General features: G+C 35.9%; 1 protein-coding gene across 7 annotated transcripts in view; it reads left to right on the plus strand.

The window, feature by feature from the left end:
• si:dkey-237h12.3 (teneurin-3) overlaps nucleotides 1-15689 on the plus strand; it is a 128146-nt gene that overhangs the window by 64786 nt on the left and 47671 nt on the right. For 5 of the 7 annotated variants that reach the window (XM_067380725.1, XM_067380734.1, XM_067380704.1 and 2 more), the window contains 5 exons: nucleotides 586-772; nucleotides 8474-8712; nucleotides 9834-9953; nucleotides 14050-14264; nucleotides 15019-15226. In XM_067380725.1, coding sequence (XP_067236826.1) covers nucleotides 586-772; nucleotides 8474-8712; nucleotides 9834-9953; nucleotides 14050-14264; nucleotides 15019-15226 — 969 coding nt within the window. The remainder of the gene's footprint in view (nucleotides 1-585; nucleotides 773-8473; nucleotides 8713-9833; nucleotides 9954-14049; nucleotides 14265-15018; nucleotides 15227-15689) is intronic. The other 2 variants (XM_067380751.1, XM_067380743.1) reach the window with 1 other exon arrangement.

Below are 15689 nucleotides of genomic sequence, written 5' to 3' on the forward strand. Positions count from 1 at the left end.
TTCCGGTCATTAGTTAAACGAGAGTCTCTCTCTGGCTGTAATCAAACGTGAAGCGTTCAGTTTACGAGCCCATTATAAGACATCTGCTCCCCGCCAATGGCCTGCGGAGACTTACGTTTACTCTGCCGTAAAAGTCTGTGAGCACTATTGCTACTTAATTTCACGTCTTTGTTAAGTTGTAGAATCATACTGCTGCGATCTGAGTCATATTCACCTTTACTGGCCAAATTTTACCAGTCATATTTTTTCTGTTTTACCAGTCATATTTTTTTCTGTTATGTCTCACACTACATTCATTACTGATCTTTTTACATTGTTATTTTTAATTCACAAATTAAATCACATTTTTGCAGTAAACCATGTGATTCTCATAATGTAGTGTTAATTGTCTCCTCTGTCTCTCTTAAATGAAGCTGGATGGAGAGAAGTGAAAATTTGAAGGTGTTCATAGGACCAAATCATCCTGTAAAGAATCCCATTTAACCCAATCCAATCTGGAACAGGCACACAATCCGCCTGCGCTTTGTGTAAAGCAGAATTCTGTAACAAGCTCCACTAATACCTCTGCCTCTCCTCTTCCAATAGACCAGCTTTCCAGCCAAGCAGGACCGCCCCCTCTGCCACCTGCTCCACATCAACACAAGCAGCATCCATCAGTCACCTCCCTCAACCAATCACTGGCCAATCAGCCGACAGAGCTTCAGAGCGCGTCTGAATGTGTGCAGCTGCAAGAAAACTGGGTTCTGGGTGGCACTGTGGGCTTGGAGAACAGGTACTTGTTTTTGCACAGTCATTCACTGTGTTTGAATTCACTCACTCATTCACTTTCTGTATTCAATATTTCATATATAGTCCATAACATATAGTGCATTATATGGGGAAGAAGTGAAAGAAAATAAGTGAGTGATTTCAGAAGCTAATTAAGCACATAAACAACATTACAACACATGCTGTACTGTATTGATTGTAATAATAAAAATTATAATAACACTTTTATAACAATATTTACATACTTTGTCAATCATTATTTTATTTTATTTTATTTTATTTTATTTTATTTTATTTTATTTTATTTTATTTTATTTTATTTTATTTTATTTTATTTTATTTTATTTTATTTTATTTTATTTATTTTATTTTATTTATACTCTTTTCCCATAGCTGAGAAGCATGTCTTTGTTTGTCCATGGATATATCTAGTTATGATGCATGTGGCATCCTCGTCTGTTCATACAGTATCCTCGGCTCATCTGTAAGGGCAGGTGGGGCAGTGCCCCACTGAAATATTAATCCAAAACATAGAACTCTATATAAATTTTAAATGTGTTCAAAATTCTGCAACAAATATTTTTCAGATTTTCTAGACTATTTTAAGTTGTAAAGTGAGCAAGATATATAAAAATTTAATGTATAGCTTCAGCAGGTATATATTATGCTTAAAAGTGGGGCAGAGGGTGTCTGAGTTCTCCCCAGCTCTATAGCGGCCCACAGTTTTACGATGTAATTGAAACTGCAGCACGCTCTAATTGAGAACCATTGGGGCAGATTTCAGACTACCTGCTTATTTTCACGTTACTTTACATAAACCTCACTCAAAACCAAGACGATACACACACATTTTGATTTGGCACAGGTTTTACGCTGGATCCCCTAGCGTATCAAATCAATGAAAGTAAAATTCCTTTAAACGTGCTCATGTTAATCACCTTATGTTGTAGCCTTTATATAATTTTGTGTTTGTTTTATGTTTGAGAATAGACATTACTTTCTTTTCTTCACTGGAATTCCTCCACAACTTGTAATATTTTAACACAACATTTGGAGGCAATAAATACTTCATTAAGGCAATTCTAAGATAGTATTCTATGTGTATCTTGTATATTCAGTGCATGTCAATCAACAGATCTCCACCCTCAGACTGAAAAACACAACCTCTGCCAAAAGTGTGTGTGTGTTCAGTGATTACAATATAAAGCTTAAAATGGCATTAAGACCCAGAATCTGCCCTACCTAAATTTACGGTCAGGTGCCGCTACTGCCATACAGTAATAATTTAGTCATCAGTAGGATTCATTGATTAGACTTCGGTTAAATCAGTCTGCATCATGGCTACAAAGGAGAGAATTATATATGGTAATCAGACAATGCTACAAATGTCTGACATCCAAATAGGGATATAGCTTGTCACTTTTACAGTCTCTTGAACATTCAGTATCAAAATGAATTTATGTGTTATGTATAAGTATTAAAATTACACTTTACGCAATCAGTTACATTTGTGTCAGAATTAATATTCTATATAGTCATACATTTTCCATTTGAGTTCCCATCAGTTTTCACTACTCATTTTTGAGAAAATACTGAGGTAAATCCTACCAAGACAAACCTTTATGTAATGCACCTTGCTGTCACTACAGATATCTTGAAGTGTACTACTAAAGCTGAGGGTTGCCTACCCAGCATCCACCTGACAGATTGAATTTATGTATGCATGACATGAGTATCATATCAAGCATAAGTAAAAATATATCATGTTAGTCTTACCCTCTTCAGATATACACACTCAGAAGCTTTTTTTATATACACATTTTTTCTTATTGTAATTATGGACACTGTCTCTTAACCTGTTTATTGTTTTTTGACTCTTTTTTTTTAATTTAGGTTTGAAAGTGCAAAATTAGTCTTCATAAAAGGATGACTTCCTTTACAAATTTCAGCCTTTGTTCATAACAGACCCACAGAGTAAATAGTAATGTACTGCATCATAGATTTTCCACACCCTTATGCAGATTTCTAAGTGCTACAATCAGCATTTTCACTTCAAAAGGCTGAAAGGAAGGATCCCGGTAGACTGGGACCTGCAGAGGCCGAATATGAATGCAGAAGCATTGGAAATAGACTTCATTAGCCAAAACATAAGTCACCATGTGCAAGCCAATATTTTTTTATGTATACATTAAATTACATGCAAGTTAGTAGTTGAAACTTAAATAAGTCAATTCATGAAATTTAGTTGGCCTGTATTTAGACTAAGTGGATGAAATATCAACAAGGGATTTCCTTGACCTTTTGAAATAAAATACTTTATGTGTTGTGAAAACATTCTGTGAGTATCTAAAAATGTCCTCCTCAGATCTGAAACTGCTTTTTTTTCTGACATTGGAAATATATATATATATATATATATATATATATATATATATATATATATATATATATATATATATATATATATATATATATATATATATATATATAACTGACTGATATGGAGTCAAATGCCTTAAAGTTTTTCAAAACACACAAAAAAAGAATTGAGCAATAAAAAAATGTTTTGCAAACAAAAATAAAGAATTGCAAAGGGAAAATAAAGTATTGAGTGGAAAAAAATAAGTTTTGCAAACAAAAATACTAAATTGCAAAATAAAATAAAGCAGTGCAAAAATAAAAATATAATCAATTACAAAAATCAATGACAGCTGTAATCCTATTTTATCTTTGCCACATATTTTTCATGCTCAAACCTACTAAATCATTTGCATTGTCATTTTATTCTGCGTTTCAGTCAAGTGTGCACTCACGATACCGGTTTTCTTTTGCGCTGCACTTTTCTGCGCGGATCTCTTTATGGCACTGGTTTGACGTGGGGGTGGAGTCAAGAAACGGGGGCACGCCCCCGCGAAATGCATTGAAGGGGAACGTAATCGGCGACAGGTGAAATAATTCTTTGACATGGTTAAAAATAATGAATGGTTTGTTTTTGTTGGTTTGTTCAGCATATGTTGTCGCCGATTACGACCCCCTCCAATGCATTTCTTATAGTAATATGACCCGTTGCGCTCTGTCTCACTGCCTGTATCCACTTTTGTGTCCTTAAACATTCATTTTTTGGGGTCGACAGCTTATAAAAACTTATTTATGGGTTTTTTAGCTTGTTAGCTGTACACCTTGTCACACAGCACCTTTTAGGCATTGTTTTGTTTTTTGTAATGAGTCAGAAAAGACAAGAAGGCAGCCTGGAGATGGTTGGATTGTTTTTCCCCAGGTGGGCGTGGTTTTCAGATTATAATAAATGCGCTCTGTCTCTATGCTTGATCTGATCTGTTCCGATCTGCGTCTCCTGCCGATGATGTGTTTCGCGGGGGCGTGCCCCGTTTCTTGACTTCACCCCCACGTCAAACCGGTGCCATAAAGAGAACCGCAAAAGAAAACCGGTATCATGAGCGCACGCTTGACTGAAACGCAGAATAAAATGAGCGTTGCAAATGATTTAGTAGGTTTGAGCATGAAAAATATGTGGCAAAGATAAAATAGGATTACAGCTGTCATTGATTTTTGTAATTGAATATACTACGTTATTTTATTTTGCAATTTATTATTTTTGTTTGCAAAACTTATTTTTTTCTACTCAATACTTTATTTTTCCTTTGCAATTCTTTTATTTTTGTTTGCAAAACATTTTTTTATTACTCAATTCTTTTTTGTTTGTTTGTTTGTTTTGCAAAACTTTATTTTTGTGCAAAACTTTAAGGCATTAATTTGACTCCATAGACTGATGTGTAAATGTGGTCAATCATGGCCAACAAGAAATGACTTCCAGCAGGAATAACTTTTTGTAAAGCATGAAGGAGTTAAATCTTTTCTAGATGATATATTGAGGATAATGTCATAATGGTACAGTTTATATAACCCTGCATATACCTATATACCTTCAGGAGCCTTGGCTGCCACCCACTCAAAAGGTTAAACAAGACGAATGACAGCTTTAAACTGTTCTCAGTATCATCACAAAACGTGTGCCATTAAATGCTTAACTCAAGATTGTGATTATAATGTGCTAAAAAAAAAAAAAAGCTACCAGATGTTAAAAGCTACCCACCATAAATACCATAAAATGTCAAAAGAGAAAACTGTTGTTTTTGTTTTTTTTTTACTTGCACAAAATGCAGTATGCGTGTGAAACAGGTTTTACTGGATCTCTTTTTAAAGTAAATCATGATGGATGATATATTGACACAATTTTTTTGTTGTTGAAGTTGTTGAAGGCTAGATGTTATTGTTGTCATGCCAAGTCTAATAATAACAGCTACAGCCGAAATATGTTGCTTACAACCATAAAGCAATTTCAAACACTATTTGAAATTGCTTTGTGCTCCCTGGTATGTAAAGCAAACATATACTGTATGTATTCATTGTTGCTTCCTATCATAAAATGATTGCAATATGTGTAGACTAGAATACACTAAATTAATCAATTAAGTGAACCTAGTATGAACAAGGCAGTCATGTGTGTGTGTGGGATATAGAGGAATGGGATGTCATTATAAAAATAAATGTAGAGTGGATCATCTTGAATGAATGAATCAAATTTAATTTCAGTCTACAATCAGCCTGGCCTGCAATTTAATGTGGATTTTCTTCTTTGGTATTTTGACATAATGTCAGTGGTTTTTTTCTTTAAAGCTTTTCATCAATTTCAAATAAAACGTGTCGCCTTTACCTCTGTATATCTAAATGTGAAGTACTGAATATTTTTCATATATTTAGGACAGGAATGGTTTAAATGTTTGCAAATCACTTCAAATTAAGCTCTCTCTTAAAGTAATACTAATAGATTAGCCATTAAATTGTTTTCTTTATGAAAGGGCATTTAACGGAGAGGCCTTCCTGCAGTCGCACTGTACACGTTCATTACTAACAGAAGTGTTGGTAATGCTGTGCATCAATTTTTTGATCTTTTGCGGGCCACAGCTGTTGTGCTCCATTGTGGAGAGGAAAAAAAAAAAACAACAGAAAGAAAGACTCTAGTGAGAGTATACTTATGGATATGAGGGGGGGGGGATGTTTTGTAATCACTTCAAGTGAAGAATCTTTGTTTTGTGTCTAGATCTAGGCAGAAAACACAGTCTTCTCCTGTTATTAATGATCCCAGTAGAATTAATCTAGTACCTCTCGCTCTTCAGCTTCCTCTCTTTCCTCCATGTAGTACGCCAATCCGTCACCATCTCCTTTTCTCACTACTCTACCTTTCTTAGCACGTTGTCTTGAAAACTTTCCACTTCGCTGTCTGTCACAAACACTCTGATCTTTACATGCCAACAGAAAGGGACTGTCCTAAAATGGCAGTGGCGCAGAAACCTCCAGGGAGCGTCTTAAAATACCGCCACTCTGCCGAGTGCTGGAGAGGCACCTGCTGTTCCCAGACCCCTACTGAGGTGGCAGATGCTTCCGCCTCGAAGAGGATGCTTGAGTCCTAGTTGGAGTTGAGAGGATTGCAATTCCTCCTTGTTTTTCACAGATTTTTTTTAAAGTCTCACGTGCAAGTGTTAGAATGAGGCCTTGTCTTCACTTTAAACTCATCTTCCACTGCATCACCAGTCACATACTCTTTTGACATATAGGCTCAATCGTTTTAACTCTTTAAGTCAACAAGTAGTCCTTTGAAAAGCCCACTCTTTTCTTTAGCCTATGTATCATTATATATCAGATTATGCTAGAAAAGGACTTTTATTCTTTTGTTTGCAATTTCTCTTTCAACCTCCAAATCCTCCCCTTTTCTTTTGTAGGGCCTCTTCTTTCGTGCCGCAGCATTCCAAGCGTCAATCCGATGACAAGGAAAGGTGGGACGCTGACAGAGAATCAGATTGTACAAGTACAAAAATCTCTTTGGGGTGAAGTTACTTCTTAGTAGTCCTAATGCGAACAACATTCTCACACCCTATAAAAAGGGGCGATGAGGATTAGCTTAGTCATTTTCTCTAGCTGGCGTCACACTCCCGCTAATCAATTATGGATTGTTTGGCCTCAAAACGGCACACTGTCAGTGTATTTGTTAATCGTTTGTGAAGGCTTTTAAATGTGCCTCATTCAGTGTGCAGTGGCCCGGAACCTATCCGAGCCCTTGTGAAAAAAGTGTGTGTGCGTGTGTGTTTGGAGTCATGGCAGCAGCTCATAACCGTGCAGATTATAAAGTAGAAGTTTTACAATGGAGTCCTTCTGAATGAAAAGCATGCATTTTAAAACCAGGCCTGTATTGAAATTTTCACAAAAGAACAAGCCTCTGAGTGCTGCTTGACCGTTGAATTTTAAACTTTTAAAGAGTAATGCTGTTAGTAGCTGGAGAGTTATAAATGTTTCCTCGTCTAAAAAATTCACACAGTAAAGGTGCGGTGTTTAGAAATGAATGGCGTGTTCGATGAATATGATTATATATATATATATATATATATATATATATATATATATATATATATATATATATATATATATATATATATATATATATCAGTTACATCAGTGTTGCTTCAGACCTCATTGATTCTCGCGTGTCACACACATATTTTAAGCTTCTTCTTTTCCTTTTAATGGCCGTTGACAAACCCATTTGAAGGTGCATTTTCCGCCACCTACTGCATGACACCTGCATGACAGTTGACATAAAATAAAGAATAAGGCTTAGAATAGCCTATACCGATCAGTTAAAATAAAATGCTTAATTAGCCCTGATGCCAATCCTTCAGACTGACTTGGGACATCCCTAATATATACTGTATCCAAACACTGAGCAAAATGAGTATGAGCAATAAAATGTCCAAACAAGCAGTCCCTAAATCATGAGCCGTGAGGAAGACCAATGGCACGCCAACAATAAAATGTCTATACAGCAGTCGTACAGCATCCAGTATGAAGCTAGCAAAGATAGAGCTTTCAGCAGAGCTGTATTTATATATATATATACACACACATTAGGGATTTTATCAGAATAAATCAAAGGTTTAAGAGCTTTTATGACCAATTCCCAGCTCAAAATGCATTTTCTTGCCATTATTTTGTGGCATACTGTCTTTTTTCCCCCCAGCACATTTAAATCAGACAGCAAACTTAACATTCACAACTCAGGTAAAGTATGATTTCTTTTGCTGTGGCACAGAAGATTCGGCAGCGGTGGAGCGCCACTGATGAAAAGCAGTGCAGAAAACACTGCCATCAAATGCTGATTCATACACATCATTATGGGTTATGTTTCTTATCATGGAATCTAGAGTTCAGTTAATCTCTGTTCACTTGGACTTGAATGTGTGTTCTTCTTTCCATCATAGCACATCATTATAGACATTCATTTCATAAAAGTACAGGCACTGATCTGTAAACAGAACACTCCAGTGACAGCCCTATAAATCAATGAAGTTATTACCATTTAAATGACAGTTTATTAAATTACAACTTTTGTTACATACAAAAGCATGCGTCTGCAAAAAAGAAATAGCAAAGCTAAAACTGCTGTTTCCATGGTGATAAAAATAGTGATACAAAAAAAATGCTTGATTTTAAAGTTCTCAATAGGTCAGACTTTTTAATAACTTTTAAAAAAGTTATTTTTTTTTTTAACCTTTTCACAGCTTAATCTACAAGTTTTCAGCAAAGTTATTGTTTTTATATTTTTAGCATCCCATATCTTATCTCCTATCCCTAGGCACTTCTTGCTCAAGACTGGAACAGGCACCACTTCTCTCTTCACAACTCCTAATCCCGGTTACACCATGGCGACTGGGGCTGTCTACTCTCCACCAGCCCGTCCCTTAACCCGCAACACACTATCAAGAGGTGCATTCAAATTTAACAAGTCTCCTAAACGGTGTTCGTGGAAATGCACCGCTCTCAGTGCCGTAGGAGTGGCCACCCTGCTGTCAGTTCTGCTCTGCTACTGCATAGGTAACTGTGTGTGTGTGTGTGTGTGTGTGTTACGTATGTGACCATGAGGTACTCAGGTGCGAGCTGTTTTATACAGCCTGCCCCCATAAGAGATAGTGAAATAGCTCATCAGGTGGAGTTTTTCTTCCCAAACCTTCATCTGTGGCCAAAACACCTGGTGCTCTGCTCTAAATAGTCGCCCAATTCCACAGAGGAAGTCACATACACACACATTTACTGGAAAAAGACATCAATTTAGTGATTAATAACTGCAGCAAAACAAAAGCAACATGAACAGATCTTACTTATTGTCTGCAGCAATCTATATTCACTCTTTTAGCCCTTACAAACATTATAACTTCACGTTTTTTTTATTCTCTCAGATTTCTTAACATTGTTTCCCCACTGTGAGTTATTTGCCGCAGTTGGAGGCTCCTCCCCCCTGCTGAAGGCCTGTTAGAAACATTCATCCCTCCAAAGATCAAACCGAGAGGAAGAGAGGTGTGTGAAGCGCTGCCTCCTCAGCAAGCTCCCTCGCTGTGAACTTTGAAGGAGACTTTTCCCAAGCTGTTTTTTCACACATCGAGCGGTTAAAAAAACAACTAGAAAGAGTTTGCCTAAGATTTAACAGCAGTGCATGAAGAAGAGGATGTTTTCAAGAGAGAATGGAGGAAAGAGGAGATTGAGAGAGGAGAAAGAAAGAAAATGAGAGAAACTCCTGTATTATATAACACAGCAGGTTTTGATCTTCAGGCTTTTGATTTTTGCATTTTTCCCTCTTTTTTTCTTTTTAATCACTGGAATCTGATTAAATTTTCTCAGCAATAAATGTTTTCAGTAACGAGCTAAAGACTAATCTGAAGTATGTTCAAAACAGTTTGCGTCAAGACCCCGTGCAGTGATAATTCAAAGAAAATGTTTTCAGACATTGTGCACTATTCAGAGCAGATTCTAATGAGGGAGAGGGGTTCTTTTTAATGGACTGTGCTTGTGTCCAACACATGCGTAAAGGAGAGTGCAAATTACCTTCTAAAATGGCTTTCAACAGCTTTTAAACTATATCCTTTTGCAAATGAGAATGTCTCATGACATGATATGTGCTTGCTGTTCCGTTTCATGATCTTAATTGCTTTCTGTCGCAGCCATGCATGTACTTGGCCTGAACTGGAAACTGAAGGATGTGGATAATCACGCCTTTGAGAATGGACAAGCCAAACCAGTGACGTTCCCGACCAACACTGTGACTGCAATTTCTGCAGATGGTAACATTTCAAGGCCGAAATCGATGACCTTTCAATCACAGAGAACTGCATTTTTTACATCCCTATGAGATATTTTAGATATATACAGTAATAGGTTTAACCTGTTGGTTCAAGAACAGCATGCAATTTACTTTGGGTATGCCTTTTTAAGGCATTTTAAGGCAAAGTTTACAGGAATGCTAAGGGGTTGACGCGTTAATTTAATTAATAAGTTAAAGGGAAAATAACACTTTAAAATACAACTGAGACAGTCACAGTTGTGAGAAATAAAATCACTCTGAGAAACAGAAAGTCAAATTGTGAGATACAGTCAAACCAAAAACTATTCAGACATTTTTTTATATTTTTGATATATTTTTACTAGTGGGTGCAGGACACTATAGTTCATTTATGTAAGTGAGGATAACAAAATAAAGTAAACTGTGACACATTATACCCAAAAATTCTTCATACAGTGGACTACCAGTAAAAGTGATAAAATTTGGAACCAAAAATTATTCAGACACTTTGACCTGACCATGTTTTGCTTAAGTGTTACCTGACATAATTAATTATTTTTTTTCTGACACAGTTTAACTCTGAGATCTTGTCATATTTTATTACCATTTAAACTATAAATTTAAACTATAGTGAATAAACTGTATTAATGAATGAAATGTTCAAGGTGTCTGGATCACAATTAAAAGGAACAATGTAGCATTTGAAGGACAGAAAGCCACGTTCTGAGATACAAAGTCACAATTGCAAGACACAATGTTGCATTTGTGAGATATGAAGGCACAATTAAAGGAAATTATGTTGAAATTGAGAGATACCTGTATGGTCACATTGATTCTTGTAATTGTGACTTTATATCTCAAATTGGGACTTCACCAGAGGTGGGTAGAGTATCCAAAAACTGTACTCAAGTAAAAGTACAAGTACTGAAATATTTACTCAAATTAAAGGTGAAAGTAATAATCTGTAGGGAAACACACCCTAGGAAGTAAAATGAGCTCAAATGAAATAATTTATAGGGAATTATAAAGAGTTGTAAGTTAACGACCGAGCAACTGAGTTGTTCAGCGTTCATTTGCTCGAGCCTAATAAGCTCTTGTAGCGGATATAAATATCCAACAATTGTGAAAACACTGATTAGAGCACGGTAACTTAAGATCGACAGTTTAAGACATTCAATTTTAGAAGTACATAATACAAGACACTTTCTTTTAAAAATCTACAAGAGACTTTATTTATTCTAACACAAACTAACCTAACACAAACACACACACATACATACACACCTTCATTCATATGCATTGCAGTAAGAAAGGAAATGAGAGAGATAGAGTTTTAAGAGAGAGAAAGTGATATGATGAACATAATTCCTAGCAATGCACTTCAAAGACCTGAACGAACCATGAATCATTCATTTAAATGCACCAGTTCAGTTTTAATCTGGGGTACTTGCTTTAGTCGACTTTAAATGTGAATTTCCCTCGTCGGCGTGCAGAGAAGGGTTTTCCAAGTCGATGATTTGTCTCTTCAGGTCAAGATGGTAGTTAGGTAAAAACCAATCACGTTTTAGCTTGCTGGAACAATGAAAGGAAGTCTCTTTGTCATGGCTGGAGTTAATGTTGAAGCGGCAGAAGTCGTTGGTTGAACTTTGCGGAAAAACTTAGAAACACAAGACTTTCAGCGGAAAAGAAAATTTAGTAAAAGAAAAGTGAGTGAAAGTTGGAGGGCTTGAGTGAGCTGCTTGTCTGTTCTTCTTGTTACTCCATGGTTCTTGGTACTTGTCTTTGTCTTGGTTCTTGACTTGTCTTGCGATATGACTATTTAAACACATTTACATGCATTGTGGGTGTTCTAAAGCAAAACTGGTTACAGGTAGTACTTGTGGACACAATTTATATGAATTTTTATGCATTTAAAATATGTTTGATAAGTCCATTTCAAATTGTTTGGAACAATTTTGATGCAGTTTTAGTTGCAGAACAGTCTTCATTGTTTTTTTCTATAAAGTTTTAGGTCCCTTAGAGAAACCAAAAGGGCCTGCATTGTTTCTCTTTTCTCTTTTGATCTGGTTATCAAAGACTCTTTATCTTCTTGGTGAACATTTGGTGTCACAAATGGCTGAGTTCGTCACTTCTGCCATGAAGGATGGGGTTATAAAAGTAATTAAGCAAGGATTTTCCTGTAGATGGCTGGAGCCGAATTCCGATTCTGAATTAGAATTATGTTTTGAAAGAATCATCTGAATGATTCATTTGTCTGATTCGTCCATGGTTCCCACAAATCTTAATAGTTACTTGAGTAAGAGTAAAAAATTATCCATTGAAAATCTACTCAAGTAGCTTGTTACTAGTTACTTTGTAACTATATATATATATATATATATATATATATATATATATATATATATATATATATATATAATACAATTCATTCAAACTGATTCGCGAACCAATTTAGACAGTTTTGCCAACTTGTTTGATCAAGTCTTTTAACAGAATCGACTCAAAAGAGTGATTAATTTGTGAATGGGGCATCATTCATGAAAAAAGAGACAGCGTGCTTGGAATAAACTATGCATTTCTTAACATGTACAGTATTGCATTAAAATAAAGTAACGAGAGGAATGTCGCCCAAACGTAGTGAAGTAAAAGTACAGATTTTTCATTACAAATGTACTCAAGTTAAAGTAAAAGTACCCACATTTAAATCTACTCTAAAAAGTAAAAATTTTCCAAAAAACTACTCAAGTAAATGTAACGAAGTAAAAATACTTCATTACTACCCACCTCTAGACTTCACATCTCTCACTTGCAGTATTTGTCTTATAATTGTAACTATATCACCATTTCAACATTGTTTCATGTAATTGAGACCACATCTCACAATGTTGCAGTTGAGTGATATAAAGTCTCATTGTGAGATATAGTCACAATCAGAAGAAACAATGTTGCATTTGAAAGGTGGGAAGTCAAATTGTGAGATATACCATCACAATTACAAGAAAGGAAGTTGCAATTGAGAGATACTGTATAAAGTCACATATAAAGTGAGATAAAAAGTCATATAAATCAACCACCAAGGACAGCTAACCACAATGGTCCTTTCTCGTATGCAACGGTCATTTTTTTATAATGTATTTAATCCCTAATGGATAAAATAAGTGAAAAGGGTTATGAATGTTGTTTCTTGTTGACTTTAAAGATGGCTGAAGGGCTATAGATAGACAATAGTAATATATCTCACTTAGGGAATGACAGTCTCCAAAGAATAGCACCCACTGTGCTGGGTTTGTCCTAATTACCATGTTTAGAAAGCATCAGTTTGAAGCGAACCAATAAAAGACTATTTCCTCACTTTGAATGCGAAGCTGCCATGCTATATTGTGTTCTTTTAATTGACTGACTGCCTCTTTCTGAAGTGTGATATAAAGATGTTTGCTTGTGTTGTTACTCTGTCAACTGTTATCTATTGATAGCCTTTGGAGAGTTTGAAAGAGCATGGCAAATGCCTACTGCAAGTTCTAGGGTAAAGTTTGACATTTAGAGGCTCTCATCAGGAAAAACATTGATGAGCCCATTTATCTCTGAACATATATAGAGAGAAATATTAAAAATTCTTTTCATGTAATTTTCATTTGAAATTTTAGACTTGAAAGAAGACCAGATTTTTAGTTTTATCTAGGACCAATGGTTGTCACATTTGACCAGGCTAAAATGAAACATGAATCTAGCCTGCATTAGAAAGGAAGAGTATTTGACTGTGTTTGTTGTCACGAATCAACTTTGGGCAGCCAAACAACAAATGATAAATAAAAAATGCTTTACGAGTACCCAACACTAAAGTATATTAATTTTATCTAACAGCACATGAACTGTAACTTCAAATATTACGATAATAAAAATGGAACAGTTTTACTGGACTTGTGGGATCAGTATAATGTACGCTACCATTCAAGAAACATTTCTTCTTATTTCCTATTATTAATGTTGGGAACAGGTTTACTGCTTATTTTATGTATTTTAATCATGATACATTTTTCAGGATTATTTTATGAATAAATTGATATGTTAATAGTGTTTTAACATATATCTGCTCACAGGAAGGGTAGGAGTGATGCTGCAATATAATGCCACATTGGACACAGGGCAGGTGGAGATGGGTCAGCAGGTAGCACATGCCGTTCCACCAGGAGTTTTCTGGAGGTCCAGACTTCTTATTGAACAACCCCACTTCCTCAAGTTTAATATTTCCATTCAAAAAAACGCCCTGATTGGAGTCTATGGGAGGAGGGGTCTTCCACCCTCACATACCCAGGTAAAGCAATATCAGAGTCTTAAAGTTTAATCTTAATTAAGTCATAAGTGACTAAATTATAGTTATTTAAACAAAGGACAAAGGATTTTTTTAATCTTCCAAAATGAATGAACTGTCTTTATTATTTTGCATTTCTTAAACCACAGATAAAGCTGTTGTCTGCAAAGTATTGACTGAAGCTATTTAATATAAAACAAGAGATTAAGGAATCAGCCATCAAAGCTTTTTCACACGATAGAAACAAATCCTACTTTAATCATAACAAAACAAAACAACTTCTCAGACATCTTCTCTCTGTCTCAGTGATTGGCTGGGTGTTTAACACTCACAGCTGTCAATAAAAGCGGCACCTTTCGTGAGTGCTGAGAAAAACTGTCCAACTTATTGTAGATGTTCAATCAATGTGTCCCCAAAGCCATCACAATAAACTAAAGCAAGCTTATTGAGTGCTGCTTCCAATTTGCCATGTGTCTCCTTATTGCTTTTTGTAGCTGACCAGTAAGAAATCAATTGTAGAAACTTTAATTTAGAGTCTTGAATTAGTAGGTCTATCTGTTTATTTGAAGTACGGGAAGTTCTGGTGGATAATACACTCTGTGATGCCAAAAAACAAACCAACTTTTTTTCTGTCTGTTTTAAAAGATTTCCTGTGATGATATTTTAGGACCAGACAGGGTAATGGCAGCTTAAATGTCATGGTGTCTGGATATTAATTTTGCCTTTTATTTTTTGTAAATCTTTTGGCAATTTTCAGTACGACTTTGTGGAGCTTTTGGATGGCAGTAGGCTCATCTCACGAGAGCGAGTTCAGTTGGATCCAGAGCTCAGGGACCGACTGGAGATTCCAGTCAGCGTTCAGCAGGCGGGCTTTATTCAGTACCTGCACAGCGGTGTGTGGCACCTGGCCTTTTACAATGATGGACGCACCATAGAACCCGTCTCATACAACACCATAGTACTAGGTGAGCTTGCACATGTACTACAATCGTGTAACATCATGTCATTGAGTGCATACACATGTCTTTGTTTATGCCCTGCAGAGAGTGGCTGGTTATTTTGTATTTCCTGCTTATTTCTGCCACAAAGCTGAAAATTTAATTTCATACCCAACATTATGTAATGTGATGCTCGACAAAGCAATTGGGCCACTGTAACAAGCTTTTATAGAGGCCTTCAGATGGCCTGTTTTATATTTCTGTCTTGCACCCAAGTGCCTGAGATAGCACAGCAGTGATAATGAGGCATGCAGAAGCATGCCCTGAGTTGTTGGCTAATCAATAAGTTTGATTCTGCTGCTATCTCTTTCTGTCAGGCCAGGGAATATGGAGGCCAATAGACTAAATCCTTGAGCTGCTGAGCTGTTTGTTTTATCTTCAAATATGAATTTATTTTGTATGTTATGCGGTCATGAGAAGGATCTGCTTT

Source organism: Chanodichthys erythropterus, chromosome 1 (assembly GCF_024489055.1).
Source record: "Chanodichthys erythropterus isolate Z2021 chromosome 1, ASM2448905v1, whole genome shotgun sequence".
NCBI lineage: Eukaryota > Metazoa > Chordata > Actinopteri > Cypriniformes > Xenocyprididae > Chanodichthys > Chanodichthys erythropterus.